We start from the raw sequence: 20,699 nt of genomic DNA, 5'->3' as shown, positions 1-20,699 counted from the left end.
TTTTCCCCTGTTACTTGCTCCTAAGTTTACTATATAATATATTCATGTGGGTGGCTTTTCATATCATCATCAGACCAAGCCTTCCTGCATGTTTTATACATTTGTCTTTCTTATATTTAGGATGCTTTTTAGTTCTGTTTTCCTTCCTGCATTTTCTTAAGCCGAGAATGTTTCTATTCATGACCAACCATAAATACCACAGAAATACAATAATTTTGATTAACTCAAGCAAACCTCTCTTGGCCATGGTGATCATGTGGACAGGCTGAAAAAGTGCTGACTGAATGCGATGTGTGCATTGCATTGCGACGGGTTACATCACTAGTCCTAACATGATGTAACCCAACGCAGCATGATGTAAGCGTCGTGATACATTGGAGATTTAAAGAAACATCAGCATTCTCTTTTCCTCTGCTCATTTTTAGGAATGTACTGTCATTCATGGTCAAGCAGTTAAGAACCAATCCCTCTTGTGAGTCTATGAATTCTCATGTCTTACATTATTCTTATTCTTATTCTTATTCTTATTCTTATTCTTATTCTTATTCTTATTCTTATTCTTATTCTTATTCTTATTCTTATTCTTAATCTTATCCTTAGTTATAATAATATTTTCCCTTCTAATTACAAGCAATGGAGCCTCAATCCTTAAAAGAGATGTTTTTTTTAATTCTTTGTGTATATATATAGGTACAGTTGCTCTCTGTCAGCTATCATAGATTTCTGATGAAAATTTAGAAGAAAAGTAGTCAAGCTGTGTTTAAAAATCTTTCACAGGTCTGAAGGGTAAAAATTATTTATTCCTATTTTAAAACTGTGTAGCCAAACCACAGGTTGAAACACATTTGATTTGTACTGCAAGTTGCATGTGGGAAGCTGTGCCAGGCTCATGGCTTTTTAGAAAAAAATATTTCTCTTAAAACTGGGTGCATTTTTTGCAGCATCACTGCAGCTCTGAATCAGTTCAGCCTGTCCTCTGTATGGATGTTAGAGTGATTTGTCTTGTGACAATGGCTTCCTATTCCCATTGCTGCTTTCAGGACAGACTTTTGTACATTCCTCTTATTAGTGTCCATTCTGAAACTAAGTTAGCAGGCATATGTACTGCAAATTTTAATTAACCTTAGAAACTGAAATTAAATTCTTTTATGCACTTGTGTACAAGTAATTGTGTGATTGGCTTTGATGCTTTGCGAAAGTCTATTTTAAGAAAAATATGAAGCATGTGTAATTTTCTAAGGATGAAGAGAGGCCCTCATTTTATCCCCTAATAGGATATTCCTTTTATGACCACAAAGATGAAACCAGTGTGATCAAATAATATAGGAAACTTTAAAGGTTGAATAAAATCAACAAGAACACAACCAACCCTTTTGGAAGCTTAATTCTAGGATTCTCTGACCCTTTTGTGAAAACTAGGGACAGTAACTAGTCTTTCTTTGATACTAATATCAACTTAGCATGTGCTTTTGATCCTTATATCAATTTAGCATTTCACTGCTACCACATCTTAAATAATTATGTTGTTATAAAAGTTAATTTTCTCCACAACACAATTAAAAACTGAGGTTGAAAGTGTATTAGGACTACACAAAATATTTTTATTTTGTTTCTTTTTTTCAAACTGTCAGTCCTTTCATGCATCAGAGTAAGGAATCCTGATCGTGGAAGGGACTTCTTTATGAACTGAAATTCACTGTGATTTCTTGCCAGAGAGTGTGGTGATTCATCTATCCCAAGAAACACACAATTTACCATCTCTGCCCCATAACTTTTATTGTGAACACAAATCAGTACTTATCTCAGTTAAATGAGACGTAACTGTGTGTTTTGCCTTTGAGTTGTTGGTGCCAGCTATATGCTGTAGCATACTTAAATGCTAATAATAGTACCAAGTGCTAATAAATATTTGGCATTTTATTGTATTATGTCTTTGTCACTTTTTTAAAGCATGTATTGGTTTTGAGTTGTTAACAATTAATGGCTTTTAAATATATTCAATTCTTTAAAGGAATTCAACACTGTTTTCACAGAAAAGTTGGCTTACTTCAAACATGACTTCTGTAAAGAAACAAGTCAACAATCTTATAGTTCTTGTTATTTTTTCTGATCTTTAGATGTAATTTAGGGCTCTAACAGAATCTCTTCACATACAAAATAATTTTTGTCTTCCAGAAATATAGAGTACTGATGGAAGACTTTCTGCTATATGCTGTGTAAAAAAGAATCTGGATGTAAATATATAATTCCTGATAAAACCTGTTATGCCTGGTTATTATACATTGATGGACAATATTTCTATATTTTCAGAATAATTTAATGCTGTGCTTTGATATTCTGGGTGTTGCATTTGGCATTTTTTTAAGGTTCTTATGGCTATGACTAGAGTAATGCCCAAGCATTTTTCTCTGAAAGTTATGGATAATTTGGAATCTAACAATCATGTATCTGGCTCCAGTTATTCCTTCCACTGTACATGACTATTAGTTTTTAAACATACTACTTTAGAAGTATGTCCAGCTCTGTGTTGTTTACTTTTTATTCAGAAAGTAAAAAAGAGAAAGAAGTACACCTTGTATGCAACTCTCTCAAATTGTCTCATTGCTTATCTCCACAGACTACAAAGTAAATAGCTCATATTTCACAGGCATGTAGATTGTGTAACTTCAGTTAAAAAACATAGCTCCTTAAGTTTAAAAAGCATAGGTCCCTCATTTCCCTAGATTTATAAATTATCATTGAACATATTAATATTTTTCTAGTCTTGGCTCATGTAGTTTCTGTGCCTGGCAAATTGTACAATATGATAATTCATCCTCTTTTCCAGATCATTGACAGAATATTAAACAACCTCAGATTAATATACAGAATATTTTACTAGACCATTAATCTTTTGCTAGCTTGAAAATTGACCTCTGGTTACAATATAACATACCCTGTGTATTTTGTTTTTAATGCATGACATTACCTCTTTCTCTGTAAATAATTATGTTCTCAATATCTCATGGAAAACATTTTATGAAATGGGTTTTTTTTTGAAAATACAAGTAAATTTTATCAACTTCTTTTTTTAATCAATGTTTCTAGCAGATAAAAGAATGGTACTTCTTTAAATAGAGCTATAGATTATTTTCTGTGTATGCATATAAATGCTCTATGATGCTTCTAATGAATGTTTTCCTACAGTAACTTTTTGATTTTAATATGTATATTATATACTCTTACTAATCTCTTATAGTAATTTATTTTAATTAGTCATTGAAGCAGTTCACTGACAAATCAATAATTTTATTCTCAATCTCTTTTTGGGAATAACATACTGTTTTGTAATTAATGCATCTAGGGATATAGGTGGTAGTAATTATTATTCTGACAGTTCAGTTTATCAAAATGAGGCCTTAACTCTCTTTTATACATCTTTAATTCCTGACTAAGAGAAATGAATATTGTCTTGTTGCTGCTTGTAAAACTAGACACCTAGAGAAGAAAAAGAGAGTAGAACAAGGTGATGTTAACAAGAATTGAGTCAGAGAAACTGCAATAGCATTCAATTATTACTGAATGCTGAAAGATGGAGAATAACTGAAGAGAGGTTGAGATTGAATTAATTTTAATATTCTAGGGTGTTGTCATGGTAAATCCCAGCCAGCTCATTCTCATGCTCACTCTTTCCTCCTGCAGTGGGATGGAGGATTGTATTGAAAGGGTAAAAGTAAGAAAATTCAAAGGTTGAGATAAAGAGTTTAACAGATAAAGCAAAAGCTGTGCACACAGGGAAAGCAAAACAAGGGTTTCATTCACCGTTTCCCGTGTGCAGGCAGTTGTTCAGCCATCTCCAGGAAAGCTGGGATCTATCACGTGTAACAGTGCCTTTGGAAGACAAATGTCACCACTGACCATCCCCCTGCCTTCCTCCTTCATGCCCTGCTTTATACGCTGAGTATGAAGCCATGTTGTGGGGGATATCCCTTGGGTCAGTTGGGTCTCTGTCCCTCGCTGTGTCTCCTCCCAGCTCCTTGTGCACCCCTGGCCCCCACGCTGGTGGAGTAGGGTGGGGCGAGACACAGAAAAGCCCTTGAGCATGCAAGCTGTGCTCAGCAACAGCTCAAACATCCCTGCGTTACTAGCACCGTTTCCAGCACAAATCCAAAACGTAACCCATGAAAGCTACTGGAAAGAAAATTATCTCTACCCTAACCAAAACATGCAGAGGTAGTAAACTAGATATTGTGGGTAGTTAATCATGATTCTAGGGTAAAGTTAATGGACAAATTAAAACATAATGACACAAAAAAATGAGGGGAGAGAAGAAAAATCAAAGTCGTGTGAGGAAAATATAAGAACATCAGTTTAGAATGCTGTAAAGAAAAATAATGGTGTCAGAGGATGCAAAAACACTCAAAGGAAAGAAGGAAGATTTGGAAGAAAATAACTTGTCAGAGGATGTTGGTTTCTTGGTGTGAAAATCTGAGAGCTACTCTTGAGAGAGGGAACATTATCAATTACTTTAATGCTCTTGTTTTTACCCTACTGCTGATATTAATGAATTTGAAATCTCTTTTCAAAGGCAATAGTCTGAATCACAAATTAAGGGTTGTTACTGGAATTGCTGCTTTTTACAAAAATCTGTAATAAGCTTCAAAGGGAAATTTTTGTAGAGACCTGTGAAATGAGATACTAAAATGAAATGCAGTAAAGTCAATGTGGGACAGAGAAGGGCAGTGCACTTTGATCATGAGGAAAATTATATCACCAGAGTTAAAATATGGATGACAGCAGGAGTTTATTTTGAAATGCTAAAATGTAGAATGTTTGCACAGAACTCTATATGCTATTTTGCAGAATATTCCATAATAGATTTGTTGCAAGAATTATTAAACTTTTTCTAAACCTATTGTGTCATAGATTTTAGAAAACATGCAAAATAAAGCCACAGCCTTCAGTAATGGTGAACATGCTTGGTTTTATGCAGCCATAATTTAGATTGGCTTTCTGGGCTGCAAGTTTACACTGACATCTAATGTCCAATATTTTCACCCCCCCATAATTCCAAAATCTTTCTCTGCAGGACTGCTTCTTAATCCATTCTTCACCAGTCTCTACTGATGCTGGAATGTCCAGACCCAGGTGCAGAACCTTGCACTTGGTCTTGCTGAATTTCATGCAGATCACACTGGCTGACTGTTCCAGCCTGCCAAGGTCCCTCTGACTGGCAACCCTTCTCTTCCATGTGTCAGCTGTACCACACAGCTTGGTGCTGTCCACAAACTTGCTGATGGTCCACTCAATCCCACTGTGTCATTGATAGTACTGGTACTAACACAGACCCTTGAGGGACACCATGGATTACTGGTTTCCACTTGGACTATTAGCTGTTGACTTTTTTAGCAGCCATGGAGTCAGTTCCTAATCCATCTAAATATCCCTTCCATCAAATGTTTATCTCCCCAGTTTATCAGCAAGATTGTTATAGGGAACCACACAAGAGACCTTTCAGAAGCAGAGAGAGATGACATAGCTTTTCCCTTATCCCATAATAATTGTGGAAGGACACTGGATTAGTCAGACATAATGTACTGATGGTTTTTCCTTTCTCCACTTTCTATGGCCAATTTTATCAGGGTTTACTGGTAAGAAGTAGGAAATTACCCACAGTGATGCCTGAAAAGCAAAACACAGTGCAAAGGAAATTGTCAGATTTTTCCTCTGTTGCTAAAGGATCCAGGCATGAAAGCCTAAAAAGAGTGTGAGAACTTGGCAAATGGCAGACACACATGTACAACCACATTCACGTACAGTGGAACAAATGGAATTTGCCTTTTGGCAGCTGTCCACCTGAGGAACAACTACTACAAAAATCACCTTTCACATGGTACTTTTGTTCCTTTCAAATTATGCCTCAGGAGAAAAATAGTTGGCAGAGACTGAGTGTCCTTTAGAGGGGAGGGGAGGGGAGGGGAGAGTTTCAAGGCACAGGTAAATTCATCTGCTACACCCCGTGATGTTTGTCAGGAGACTTTGACATTGGAGAGGAGGTTTGGTTGGTGCCAAGAGTAAACCCTGACAGATTTGATCACAGCAATCTGTTTTTGCTGTGTTTGTTCATCTGACACCTTCTTCTTGTTGCCATTATTGGTAGGAAAGTTGGCTGTGGTGCCAGTTCTGGTTTGTTCATGTAAGTGTATTGCAGTCGTGGTATGACTGGCAGAGTAACAACAGCATACAGGCAGGTATAATTTGGACTGATGTTGTGCCAATTTTACCTTCAGAAAACCTCATTAAATCCCTTTGTCGGTGACCTTTAACAGACTCAAGCTCTGTGTTTTATTTTCCTGAGCAAAACTGCCAATTATAGTTAATTTCCTCAAAGAGGTGGTAGGTGTTTTAAATTGTAAATTGCACTGATTGAGAAAAGGAAACATTCAGCCCTCTTCTTCAGTTGAATACAAATACAGAACATTTTTTTTTTTCTGTAAGACTTGAAGGTGCATATGGCAACAAATAACATCAGCACATCTATAATAATATTGCTTAAATAAATCAAAAGAAGAAAAACTTGACCTGTTCCTTTCACAAGAACTACTTATATTTAGTCAAAGATGACAGCAATTCAATTTCTCAGTAGTTGCATACATAAACTGTATTATTTCACATCTAATTCCATGTAGTTCATATATAATTCTTATAAAATGCAAAATTTAACTTGCCTTTCTTCAGATGGAATAGAAAATCTTATTATACAATATTGATATTATATCATTCCATTATCTTGTGTTGTATCAAATGGCACTTGCCATGTAGTATTTACATCAAAAAGGGTTTTTTATTACTTGCTTCAAATTTCCTACATCTGTCAGATAATTGTAATTGACAAGCCACTGTTATTCCTTTCTAAATTTTGAATAAAGCATGAGCCCCAACACTGAAAGTACAAAATGTGAATTATGCCTGGAATATTGCAAAATGGAAAGCCAAAATGAGATGCTGGAGTTCTTATCCAGTTTGTTCAATAGATAAAAGGTTTTTCCACCATCACAGATATATAATGCATACATTATTCAAAACCAACTGATATTTTCAAATAATGGAGTTTTGATGGATCAGATACTAGTGAGCTCAATGCTGTGTTGCTAAATTTTGAATTTAAATCACGATTCTTACCACCAGTTTTGAAGTTAGCTTAATATAATTAATAATTATATAGCATGCTTGAATCAAAATGGTCTGTGTTCTTCTTTAGTATTATAGATAAAATATCATAGCTTCATAATATACCCAAAACTAATGCTTGAAAGCGGTTAAAGTGTAAATAATATGGAATGCTACAGGTTTTGTCTGTGCTTTCCCCTTCCTCATCCCTCTTCCCTAAAATCTTTCTGTGAAAACAAAAACATCATGCCAAGCTGATATTGGTATATATATGAAAAAATTTATTGCCAGTTGTTTGGGATAAGGACACTAATTTCTGTTTGGAAAAGTCACATACATCTTCAGCACTGAGTAATAATGAATAAAATATTTATATGAACTTAATATTCAATGTTCTATCTTTTCCTACACATCTGTTATTCAATTCTAGTGAAACCATACTATTTTGGGAAGTATTAGAATAATTAAATATTAATATTTCTCATTGTAAAGCTTTTTATCATATACAACTTAGATCTGATTTTCCCAGAAATAGCTATATTACATTCTATTCAGTATTTTAAATTTATACTCTTTTTATTCGCAACTTAGTTATTTGGTAATCTAATTGTTTATTATTAATCCCAGTAAGATTTACTCCATTATTGTTTGTAGATGAATATATCATTAAAATGTAATAGAGAAAATAACCTGAAACCATGGCTATATGCCAAAATCAAACAAAAGTAACCTATCAAAAAAAAACCCAAAACCCAAAAAAGCTTTTCTCTCAATTGGATGTCTCATATGGACCTTCTATTTACCTGCAACTAAGACTCAAGATTTCCAAATATAAACTAAGGTGTCAAAGATCCAGTAAACATCAAAATATGGTGCCAAAATATCATCTATCATAATTGGATAAAATTAGAGTTTCATAGGATCTACTGGCATAACAAACACAATTACTTTCTGAATTCTCCAACGGCAACCACAAACTGAACTAGTCTTCAAAATGAAGAATTAAATAGCTGCATCAATTAATTAGATGTATTCTTAAGTTGATTATTCAGTTCACAGCTTCCAGTGGTGCCTACAAATGCCCAAAGGGAGAATTTGCACAAATAATTTCACCAAAAGCAGAGTGTGTGCTTGCTGTGTTCAGTTGTCTGCAGAGAAGATTCATTCACAGTCATTTTAAATGGCACACAGGAACTTAAGCGTATTTGAAAGCAATCACCCTTTAGTAATGGGTAGTATTAAGTCAACATCAGTGAATTCTTTCTGCACATTCAACTTGTCTACATTAAGTAGAATGTAGTTGCTTCTAGGCTTGGGAATTTTGACAAATAATAAATGTTAATTTATCTTCTAATTTAGAAGTCATATACATTATTGGAACTCAGTTGCAGTGTACTCATAATTCCAAAAATTTTTCCTTTCTGCAGCTAATTGTACTCAGCTCTTGTCTTACTCTCACTGACTTGACAGTGCATCATTAATATTTGTAGTGGGATTTACAGATCCTACCAGTATATGGCCATGCTCCTCTGGGTTCTTGTGCACTAGCAGAGCAAGGAACTGAGAAGTCCTTGACTTAGGGCAAGCATTACTCAGTAACAGCTAAAACATCAGTGTATTATCAACAAAATTCTCATACTAAATTCAAAATACCACACTATACAAGTTACTGTGAAGAAAATTATTTCTATCCCAGCTGAATCTAGGACACAGCTTTACTACATTCACGCTTTCACAAGTGCATCACTTCAGCAGAGAAATGTCAGCTATTTGAGGTCACTCCTATGCTTTCATATTGACAGTGTTTCAGCTAATGCACAGAATAATATGTGCTTATTTTGTAATTAATTTAACTATATGATAGTTTTATGGTTTTCATTAGTCTTCCATTATTGAATCAGTAAGCATTGCAGGCTTAGTCCAATTTTCCATCAAATAAAGCAGATTCTGTTACACTGGAATTGCAAGAAATACTCCTTTTATCTGTTAGAGGTCAGTGAAAGGATAGGCTTCACAATGCCCTCTTTCTTTTGAGCCACTATGGATTGTTTTGTCAAAGCAATGTACTATATTTAGAAGATGGTAAGTTCTAGTTATGGTGTAACTTGCATGACAAAAACCCTTATAAAAACTATTAATGAATTGATGTGGTTACCTCATTTCTATATTAGTTATGACTCCTCTGAAATAATAATAATTTTACTAATACTAATGTGAATGAAAACATTATGTTAACTGTTAATTCAATAGCTTTAAAAATTATTATTCTTGGTAATTTTTATTCAGAGCAATTTTAGGAAGTACGAAGTTTGCTAAAATGAACTAACAGGGTCAAAATAAAAATTTTAGTATTTTATAAATTCTTTTCCAGAATTAATAAATACAATCTAAGTAAATGCAAATATTTTTGGAAAAAGTAATAACATTTAGGTGTGTTTCTTTCAGTAACCATACCATGTGTACACTATAAGTGTCAGTGTTTATCTTCAACATAGAACTTTTTTTAACAATCTTCTTAAAACACAAAACCACATTCTTCAGTTTCCAAAAACGAAGTATATAGGAAAACATAGAAGTATAGTGGAAAAACCTTTTTATGTAACCAAAACCTATAGGCAACATAGAGTACAGAGCTGAGGAATAAAATAATTCCATATTTTTTATGCAACCTCTTTTTCAACCTCAAAATTTTTATTTTTCAACAGATTTTTTTATTTGTTCTCTGAAATTATTTGAAAAGGCTTGTGAAACAGCATTTTATTTTTGATTTAATCCTCGCTAATGCATGGAACACAAAACTGTAGGGATTTCAGCTGATCTTTCCTACAGTCCATCCAATGATGAATATCAAACAAAATTGTCCTTTAATTCTCTTTTCTTGAAAAGAAATATTTCCTTTTTACAACAACAGTATACAACAATATCTATGTGTTTTCTCTGGACTCCCAATAAATTTTTTGTGTGTTGCAGCCATAGTGATTAAGAGCATGAATTCAATTATTTTGCATGTTCCTTAGTTGCTGCTTTACTGAGCTAGGACTTGCAACCCAAATGGTTTTGTTTGTTGTTATTAATGGCATTAGAATAATGGCTACTTTAATCACTTTCTTCTGCTATTCAGAGATAATATAGGAATTAAAACTAAATACATTTCATTCAGACAAATTTAAGCAAATTTCTGAGCTTTCATTGAATTTCACGTTCAAAACTACCTAGAACAGCAGGAATATAAATCTTTACATTGTTAAGGAAAGAGATTGAAGGCATCTAATTTATGGCTAAAGACTGCACTGAAATAATTAAGTATGGGTGTTTGCTGGAGTTATGCACATCATTGATGTATTATAACTCAATTTAAACATGATTAGGGAAGGGAGTGCCAGAAGATAAAACTGGTTTCTTTCTGGAAGCTGATTATCTGTACAGAGCTTTTCAATGTGCATTTATGTGTACATATTTTCTTACATGTGTTCACCCACGCACAGTTACGCACTAATGTTGCAATTATTCCATAAAGAGTTAAGAATAATAGTTATTTAAATTTAGTCAATATGAATATATTTTTCTTTCTCTGATTAATGAACAGACTTTCAAACAACTCACTCAAACAACAGTTATGATCTTTCCTAACATAGGGAATCCACAGTCATTTCTATGTCATTTTAACAAGCTGAAATTCTAGATTATAATTTTCCTCCACTCTATTTAAAGTGTCAAATGCCTCATTTGATCTTTCTTAAGCTGCCAAATTAGAATTTCTTGTTACAACTATAAAGGTATCTGGAGACCCTTGGCCATAGGGATGAGCCATGTACAGTCTTAGGGCAACCAAACTGTGCCAGTGATGGAACCCTTTTTTTGGACATGAAATTACTTGAGTCTTGCACATTAGGTGAGAATCAAAGCAAAGTTTTCCAACCAGTCTTAGGAGAAGTGCTGAAATTAAATTTTGCTGTACTAATGCTCTCTTGAGACTGCAATGAACTGTTGACTTGACCTAATTGTAAAATTATAATACTTTTCATGGGATAGGAAAACAAGACCTTTAGAGTTCTATTAAAATAATAGAAATGTATAAATAAGATGTATCACTGAGATAATGACTATTAAATCCTGTATTAATCTGGTTTGAGCTGGAAATTTCCAGAAGGTTAAGCATGTGCTATGTGGAACAGAGAGGTCATACAACTGATGTGTTGTGTGATTTCTGAAAACTGAGCCCTTTTTCAAATTTAAATGGGGTCAAAAGGTATGTGACAGATGGAGCAATTGCACAGAAAATGCAAAGAAATGGCATCAGCTTAAGCAGTTGTGGATGATTTTTTGCAGCCATTAGAGGCTTCAGAGTGAATACCTAATATGCAAGCCTGGTAAACTGCATGCATGGGACCTGCCTATATTACATATATGTGATTCATATTATCTAAATGTAGGAAGACGTAGCATAAATTGTCAGCACAAGTGGGGCAACTTACAAAACCAGAAAATTTGCTTCTGAATGAGTTTTTTGTTCATTATACAAAGGAAATGTGAGCCAGAGGACATGCTTACAGCAGGGTGACTTCTTCATTTTTGATAGATTTGTGCATGAATATTCTGGGAATGCAAAGTGACTGTACATCCGTAGATAAATTAAATCAACCACTTTTTAATAGTTTCAAAATCAAAACCTTTTAGAGATGTTTGCTGACTCAATGTTTACAACTTCATTGCTAGCAGTGCTTCTTACAGGGGAGAAAAAGTAGCCCACATGAAACCCTTCTTTGTTATGACCATATTGTCTGCAGGTTTATACACATGTGTGTGGTGTGTATATATATGTGTGTGAGTGTGTGTGTGTGTGTGCGTGTGTGTGTGCGTGTGTGAAAAAGAAGCAATTTCTGGCAGACAAAAATCCTCTGAAAAGAGGTTTGACAAAGTTCAGTAATACATTTCACCATGCTCTTTTCACTCAGCAGTGAATTGTAGGACAAATGGAAAGAGGTCACCTGGCCTTTAATACGTGCATTACAAAGTTACATGTTTTTCTAATAATTGTTATTGACAGTAAGATATTTTTATAAAATACAATGAACCTTTATACAAATGTATTCTTTAGTAGATTTATGCCATCTACAGTATATTCAGCATATGCAGTTAAGTGGTTCCTAGCCTTGACCATTTGGGAAAAAAAATCCCATCCTGTTTATATTTTGAAACATTTTTCTGTTACTTTTCAGTATCATGAAAAGTGAAATACAAACTTTAAAAACAGGGAATTCTGGTCAAACACCAGGTTAGTCAGTAGAGATACTCAAGGAATTCAGTTTTTAATGCACTAGATCATTACTGCTACTGCTGGATCCTGGGTTGCTGTTGAAATTTACCATCCATGTTTTATGTGAGATGAATGAATAAACAGTTCTTAGACTGCAGAAGGGCCAAATATAATAGAGTGATTATGTTCTTTTGGTGTATGGGAACTGAAGGTTAAAATTGCTACTCCTGTGATTTGGGATAAGGAGAATATGAGATATGGGGAAAAAATTGGTCCAACCCTGAACACACAAAAGAAGCCCCCAAGCAGAGGGAAGTGTTGGTCTGTGGGACAATCAGCTGTTGCAGGGAGGCAAATTTTTTTGAGCAATGGGAGTTTCTGAGTTATGATTCTATTCAGTCTCTGACATTAGTGCAACCTTAAACTAAACTTAGAGGCATAGCGACTTTTTTATCTTATGACAGGGATTACCATCTTTTTTTAGAAGTTTAAGAACAAATGAATTGACATTTTTAATAAAAAAAACCATAACATCGGTTTGGTTGGAAATTTCAAATTTTTACTCTCTGTGTGAGGAGAACAGACGTCATTGTTTGTTGGAATGATTTCAGTAGCTCCAAAACCACCTAAAATACTTAAAAGCATTGCTTAGAAAAATTATATGAATCTTTCGAAAATAAAAGCTTCCTGAAGCATACTATTTCACACTAATAGTATCACCTACATGGCTTGTATCAGCAATAGTGTGGCCAGCAGGGCCAGGGCAGTGATGGTCCCCCTGTACTCAGCACTGTGAGGCTGCACCCTAAATCCTGCGCTCATTTCTGGGTCCCTCACTGCAAGGGGAACATTGAGGCACTGGAGTGCTCTGTTGTTGGAGGACAGAAGGGGTGGAGAAGCATCTGGCCACAAGTCTGAGGAGCAGCTGAGGAAGCTGGAGTTGTTTAATTTGAAGAATATGAAGCTCAGGGGACATTTTATCACTCTCTACAACTACGTGAAAGAAGTTTTTAGCCAACCTGAGTTTGGTCTCTTTTTCCAAGTAACAAGGCATAGGGTGAGAGAAAATGGCTTCAAGTTTCACCAGTGGGAGCTTAAACTGGATATGGGAAAAATTTATTTCTGGAAAGGATGGTCAGGTTTTAAAACAATCTGTCCAGGGAAGTTGTTGAGTCACCATCCTGGAGGTATTTAAAAGATGGAGATATGGCACTTAGGGCCACAGTTGGATATGATGATCTTTTTCAGCCATAACAATTACATAACGATTTTATGGCTGGTATGCATAATATGAAAAAATTCAATGTGATAGGAGCACAGAACCTGGTTTGAGAATTCATTGATGTACTTCATTTTACCAGATCTCAGAAGGAATATAAAATCCTCTCAAACCCAAGAACTTAGTCACAAAAGTGTTTTCCAGTTGCCAATAGGAAAATGTTGCTTCACAGCATGTAGGAGAAACAGCATTCCCACTCACATTGCAAATTAATACATACTAAGTTATAGTAGTTTCTTCTGGAAATGGATTACAACATGATATTTTACATCTTTGAAGAACATAAAAAAGGAATAAGGGGAGTTTCAAATATTACAGATAACCTTGTGTCACATACCTTGTTGGGTGATACAACTAATAGCATGCTGTGAACACATTTTCCAAATTCTCATTACACTTGCCAGTGTCACACCTGGAAGCACATTAAAAAGAAAATCCTTGCAATATGTTATTGATATGTGTATTGAAGAGTTTGGCATGAGATAGTACCCAAACTAAAATGTTCTGGGACACAACTACTTCTTTCACTCAAAAATACTTAAAATAGGGATTACAGTCCTAATAATTGTACACACAGTTTTTGTCTATAAATACTGCATATACAGGGTCACACTGATTTTGATATTTTTTAATTCATAGGAATAAAGAATATGTAGTACTTGATTTTATATTTGCCATATTATGATAATATTTTTTATCAAACAATTAAAAGACTACTTTCCTGGGGAAACGAGTATTGAAATTTGTTATGTACATTCAAACTTATGTCTATATGTATTCATTTCCTACAAATATCTATTTCTCATGAATATTTTACATGAATCAAAAATAGTTCAAGGGCAAGGATGAGTACCTAGTTTATTGAAATACAAAATTAACTTTATTTGTGCATCACCTGAGAAAGTATTGTACATTCATTGGGCTAGAAGTAATTTGGAACAATATTGAATAAAAGGACAAAACACAGAGGGTGGCTGAGATTATGAGCCTGTATCTATTACTTCTGGAAGAAAATAGAGATAGGAGAACATCTATATTTCATTGACAGAGACATTTTACCTAGTTAATTTTGTACTGGATATATATAATGAATCCACTGGTGTACTGCATGAACAATATCTTTTGTACAACAGCATCAAAGCTGGAGACTTTATGTGGAAATAGAGTATCAGTTACTACTTTTCACATTTTCGCTCACTAATCATCATCACTGCATACATAGTGGCAGTGCTTCCAGAAAATGCTTGTAGAAAATGTGTATCAGGAAGACAAATAAATTAGCACATTGATCCCAAAACTGTATATATTAAAAAATCTTAAATACTTTAGTAATAATAAAGACATTCTCTCTTGCAATCATGGACTAAGATTTAACTGAAGCCTTGGATTTTGAGGGATATAAATATAGTTAACAGTATAATTTAAATAGGAAAATTAAAAGAGTAAATAATATTTATTTAAATATGATTTACCTGTTACAAATTTAAACTTCATACATAAACAAGTTAAAGTATACTGTTCTTTTTCAGCATGTATTGAAAAGACACTTCAAAATAAAGAAAATTCAAGAAAATAATGATTAGCATGCTTATTTTTATTTCTTTTGTAGCTGTGTTAATTTCTAAGCTAAATTATACATAGAGTTTCCTATTCATGTTTCACTCCTTATTAAGTAACTGTTTCCATTACACAGGGCTACTTGCTATGGGAGTAAGCACAGTATAATGGAATGCTAGGTGCAAGGATAGCTTGGTGTATTTTTATCTTTTTAGTTAGAAAACAGAAGTATTGCCCAAGGATGAGGATTTTGAAAATTATGCTTATTTCCTCTTACTTCCATAAGCACAGACTGTGACATGTATGAGCATAAATGTTTATGTGTGTGTGCGTGCCTGTGTGTGTGTGCATGTGTGCAACTCAAAAGTATTTTAAGAAAGCACACTGAATACAAATTAAAATACATTCTTCACTAAGTCTCCTAATAAAGAAATGCAAGTTCCTTGTTATGGTAAGTAAATGTTTTCAGTCAATTTCTAGGTTTTTCTAAAGAGCATGAGATGTGGTATGTTTTCAGCCAAGGCTGGTTTTGGACCAATTTCATTAATAAAGATTGAATCAATTTTATTTAACTTTTGTTTACAGCCTTGTTTTAAATATCTTTTTGCTCATATGGGAAGCAAGATTAAATTCTAAGTTGATCTTTATAATTTGTCTGGGTCAAATCAAGTTGTGTAAAACTCAAATGATCATTTTATTTGCATTGTTTCCATCCAAAATTCAGGTTGTGGCTATTTCTTAATAAATTTTAATGAGGATGAACAAAATGTTAAGTTATTGAAGAAAGTAACTCAAGGCATTATGCCCTCAGAGTTACAGAACAGAATTTTAAAAATTGCATTTCTTATGTAAAAACATAACTTTGTAATTTTTAACATATTTTTGTTTATATTATTCTTTTTTAATAGCACATTAATTTGCTTTTTTTTTAAGAAATCACTTTTAACTGAAGTACTGCATTGTCACAGAATATGATACATTTTTCCAAATATTTTCAATTTGTTCTTCTTGACATTTTATGTTTATGTGCAGTTTGCATCTTTTTTTGTTTTTCAATTTCAAAAGTAACAGATTTTGATATTTTTGTTACATTTTTTGTACTAGTGTTTTTTTATTTTTGAGAACCTGCTGGTTTTGAATTCTCTTTTTTCCCTTTATTCTCCTCCTCAATATGATCCCAGGAGCCAACACAAAGAAAAGCGCAGATGATATAACCAGTAATGATCGTGGTGAAGATGAAGGTATTTTTTGTTTTTTCAAAGCCTGACCCTGATGCATGAACATAAACTTTTCAATTTTTGTTATAATAAGAATGATTATTGTTATTATTATTGCTGTTATTTCAACATGATTTTTAGTCCCTTATTTGCAGAAGCACACATCAGTGTGCTTCTTTATTTTCTTCTTTAGAATTTGCTTTGATTGTTTTTCTTTTTAAAATCTAAATTAGCATATAGATGACTGCAGTTCCTCCATGACATAGGTGTAAAATTTATTCCTAAATATATGTGAAATGAGTAACATAAATGTTATTTGAAGCCACATATTTTTTTCCCTCTATTCTTTCTTAGACTGAGAAAATTGAATTTTAAAACATGCATGTGCTCTTTTCCTTCCTACACATTTTGTATATTCACTTGTTTGAAATTCATGAAAAAACTCACATATATCCTTCCTTTCACTTCCACTGTTTCCCCAGTGCACATGCTGTACATTGATACAGTTGAATTGTGCTTTGTCTTTGCGATTTTTATTTACTTATTTATATTTTTTTTTTCTCACAGGATGTGGTTTATTTCAGGACACAAAAATAAAGGAAGCTGTTGATGTTGTTTTATTGTTTTTTTCCTGTAATCAGCTAGCCTCTGAGACACATTCATTCTGACTCTGACCACATTCCCACTGAAAACAGTAACAATCATTTTCATTGACTTCTTTCAAAGTTGGACTGGGTTTTCTGAAAGAAAATTCTAAAAAGTTCACAGTGAGGTACCCCAAAAAAGTTTTAGATGGAAATGATTTTTTTTCTTCTCTTGATGCAACAAATCTATTTAGGATGCTTCAAAATAAAAGTCATGAAATCTTCCTCTATTCTCATCCTTCTTTTTTATTAAAGTTACATTGTCAGTTTACATGCATTTGCCAAATTAAGAAAAACAAATTTCACATTAAATGAGAAGAAAAAATCCTGGGTAGTTCATTAGTCTGGCTTCAAAGAAACATGTTTATTAATCCTCTCAGGCTTGGCCAATCCAAAATATTATTCCATGTCTTTTTTCTTGTTTTTTTTTCCCATCTGACAAAATTTCAAATGACTTTGAAACATATGTCCTCTTTATTTCCCTTAGAATCATGCACACCACAGTGAGGATACTATCACCTCTTTTCCTGGGAGTTCAGGTCTATTGTAGCTACTCTGTCTGTATATAAAATACTATAATAAAAACCTCAGGTCTTTCATCCACACTGGTTGCCCTCTACTCCATCACCTTCACTGTTGAATTGCACCTTTATTACACCTTTTTTACAACACAGAAATACTGTGCAGAGTACTCTAAAATTACTCTGTTGCTTTCTGATTATCACCTTCCTATTTCTGTGCAACTTATGCTTTTTCCAAATGATGGTATTATCATTTCTATACCAAATTCTGAAGTTAATTTTAAAGTAAAGGACAAATAACAGGCAAAACCAAAATTGCTTTAAAAATAAAGATAAATACTAGATTATGAGCATATTATCATTCAATCTTTTTTAAAATTTATAAAATGTTAGAATTTCATGATTAACAAAGGTATCCACTTTAGATCTAAGCATATAAAGTATTGAGTTAATTTCCTTTATGTTGAAAATAATAATGTTTCCATTAAAGAGGAAGGGGAAACCTTCATTGACTTCATCAGTGAACGATTCAACTCTGAGGTAGAATAAGGTAATAAGAAAAGATTAAATGCAAAAAAAAACGTGCCATGAGACTTTGTGGAGAGAAGGGAAGCAACACAAATAATTATGTTAAATAATTGCTGCTTTCAGGTTTTTTGATATCTTAGCTGTGCCTTCAGAGAAGAAGCACTTTTATGTACTTCGTTGAAAATGCTGTCAATAAAAAAAAAAAATTGATCTACTTGAATGCACCTCATTGCTTTAAATGATCTGTTCAATTGCTGTCCTACTCTTATAGTCACAACAATTCAAAAGATCTTATCACAAAAGATACTCTAATTAGTTCCACATATATAAAACACTTACTATCTGATACCTCATAGATGATCACATTTTTTATCTCAGTATTTCCTAATCAACCTGAGGGGAGGGAAGATGTTTGGAAGCTTTCAAAATGTAGATCCCTCACCTGTAGGTATTTATATCAGCTTTTTCTTTGTCTACCTCCCTTCTCCACTCTTCAGTACATGCCTATCCAAAAGATTTTTTCAAAAGCTGGTTGAATAATCAGAAGCTCTGCTTTTCCATGTATAATATGCTATATAGTTGAAAGAAGTGCTCTGATTCATAAATTACTTATAGAAGATTTGTATATCTAATGGTAGCTTGCTGAATTACCTTCTACTTTATAAAGGAGCTTAAACTCTCTTCACACTGTTTTTGTAGAGAACATAAGTTGCAGATTTAGTTATTCTGAATCATCACTGGCATCAAGAGCCAAACTTTTTAGATTAACCTGCTCCCAAATATACCCCAATCACTGATTTGCGCATCTGTATAGCTCACTTTTACATATGTAATATCAATTTAATTTAACTTTATTTTATAACTTTTAAAAAATTTGTCAATTTCATTTCACATTCTTTTAAAGACCCAGCTGTTTATAATTTTAAAAGTAGTCAGGAATTTTCTACCTATACAAAAGATCAGCAATAATATTAACTCAAGGTTGTTCTTTGAGGCTTAGCTGCTACCTCCAGGAAATGTGCAACACAAAAGACATATTTAGATTTAAATACAAAAAAATGTGGGCCATAAATTCACATAAATCCTCTCTATTAACTCCTAGGCTGTTTAAAAGAAGGAACAGTCTACTATGTTTTCCTCTACCAGAACAGTTAGGTTTTTTTTTTGCTTTTATATCTTACTGAACTATTTGGAACATAATTTCAATAATTATGTCCCATGAGAAATGGGAAAGTATGGATCATTACTATAATTTTATTATTAGATGCACAGATATTTCTAAATTGGTATATATTTGAATCTGCGTATTTTAACAAAACCAAGACTTTTTCACTATTTAGTTTTTTAGGCTTTAAGACATTTCTATTTAAATTAAATTTCCTGTAATACTGAATGCATTTGAAGTGAGACCATTTTAGAGGAAATAGTATTTGAAATTTTAAAGTATAAATATTAGGCTTGTAGGATGGTTCTGAACTGTGTAAGCTAATGGATATAGGAGTGGTAACACTGAAAACATAGCAAATAATTAAGACTATTGCAAGAACTGTTAAAAATTGCTAATGCCATTTTCCTTATGTTTTTATTACTTTATTGTGTTTTCCTTACTTGAATTTTTTCAGACATTCACGATCAAAACAGCAAGAAACCTGTTATGGTCTACATCCATGGTGGATCTTACATGGAGGGTACTGGAAATATGATTGATGGCAGCATTCTCGCAAGTTATGGAAATGTCATTGTTGTCACTATCAATTACAGACTGGGGGTTTTAGGTAAGTGACTCTTTTCTCCATAAAAATATTTGCACATAAATATTTGATTGCTGAATTTTTCTGCTGATCAGTAATAGATATTTGGCTCAGTTTTGATTTTAATACAGAACAATCTCAATGATGGATTTTGAATTCTATACATTTTTTATGGAAACTGGGCTAAACTCCATTATTTCTGATGCTTTCAGCTTATAAAGAAATAGACTGGAAATGTATAATGTTTTGATAACTGATATATTTTTCTTAAATAATTTCTAATCCATGTTTTAAAAAAAAGAAGAAAGTCAATCAAGAATGAGTCCTCACAGTGTTAAAAGGGTTGGCAATGGCAAGAAGAAGGAAAGTGTTACTATTTACCTGTATTTACTAATTTTGTGTGCAAATTGGTTTTTGAGATTCATACAAAAAAATTAAAAAATAAAAGTTACACTGATGGAATTTGTGTTGTGGGTTATAGGCAATCAAGGAGTTTTAAGGAATACAGTGACATTATCTTCAAAAAGATAAGAAACTCCATAATCATGGTGCATAGCATGATTTGTCTTTTGTCCAAAATAAAGTTTATTTATTTTTTGAGGTTCTGCTTTTCCATAGAAAAAATAAAATCGAAAAAAGGGCAGAAAATGGAAGACATAAGAAATATTTGTTATTTTAGTGAAAGAGCCTATAGTTTGTATAGAATAGAATACAAAATGCTCAAATGTTCATATTTCTGGAATTTTGGATACACAAGGTAAGGTACAATAATTTTGTTTGTGTGTCTTTTTACAAG

General features: G+C 33.2%; 1 protein-coding gene across 4 annotated transcripts in view; it reads left to right on the top strand.

Moving 5' to 3' along the window:
• Positions 1-20,699, top strand: part of NLGN4X (neuroligin 4 X-linked) — a 157,192-nt gene that overhangs the window by 75,597 nt on the left and 60,896 nt on the right. For 3 of the 4 annotated variants that reach the window (XM_021532000.3, XM_077781586.1, XM_021532001.3), the window contains exons 4-5: positions 16,424-16,483; positions 19,775-19,927. In XM_021532000.3, coding sequence (XP_021387675.1) covers positions 16,424-16,483; positions 19,775-19,927 — 213 coding nt within the window. The remainder of the gene's footprint in view (positions 1-16,423; positions 16,484-19,774; positions 19,928-20,699) is intronic. The other variant, XM_021532002.3, reaches the window with a different exon arrangement.

Source organism: Lonchura striata, chromosome 2 (assembly GCF_046129695.1).
Source record: "Lonchura striata isolate bLonStr1 chromosome 2, bLonStr1.mat, whole genome shotgun sequence".
Taxonomy (NCBI): domain Eukaryota; kingdom Metazoa; phylum Chordata; class Aves; order Passeriformes; family Estrildidae; genus Lonchura; species Lonchura striata.
Note: the sequence above shows the minus strand (reverse complement) of the source record. Positions and strands in the feature narration are given on the sequence as shown.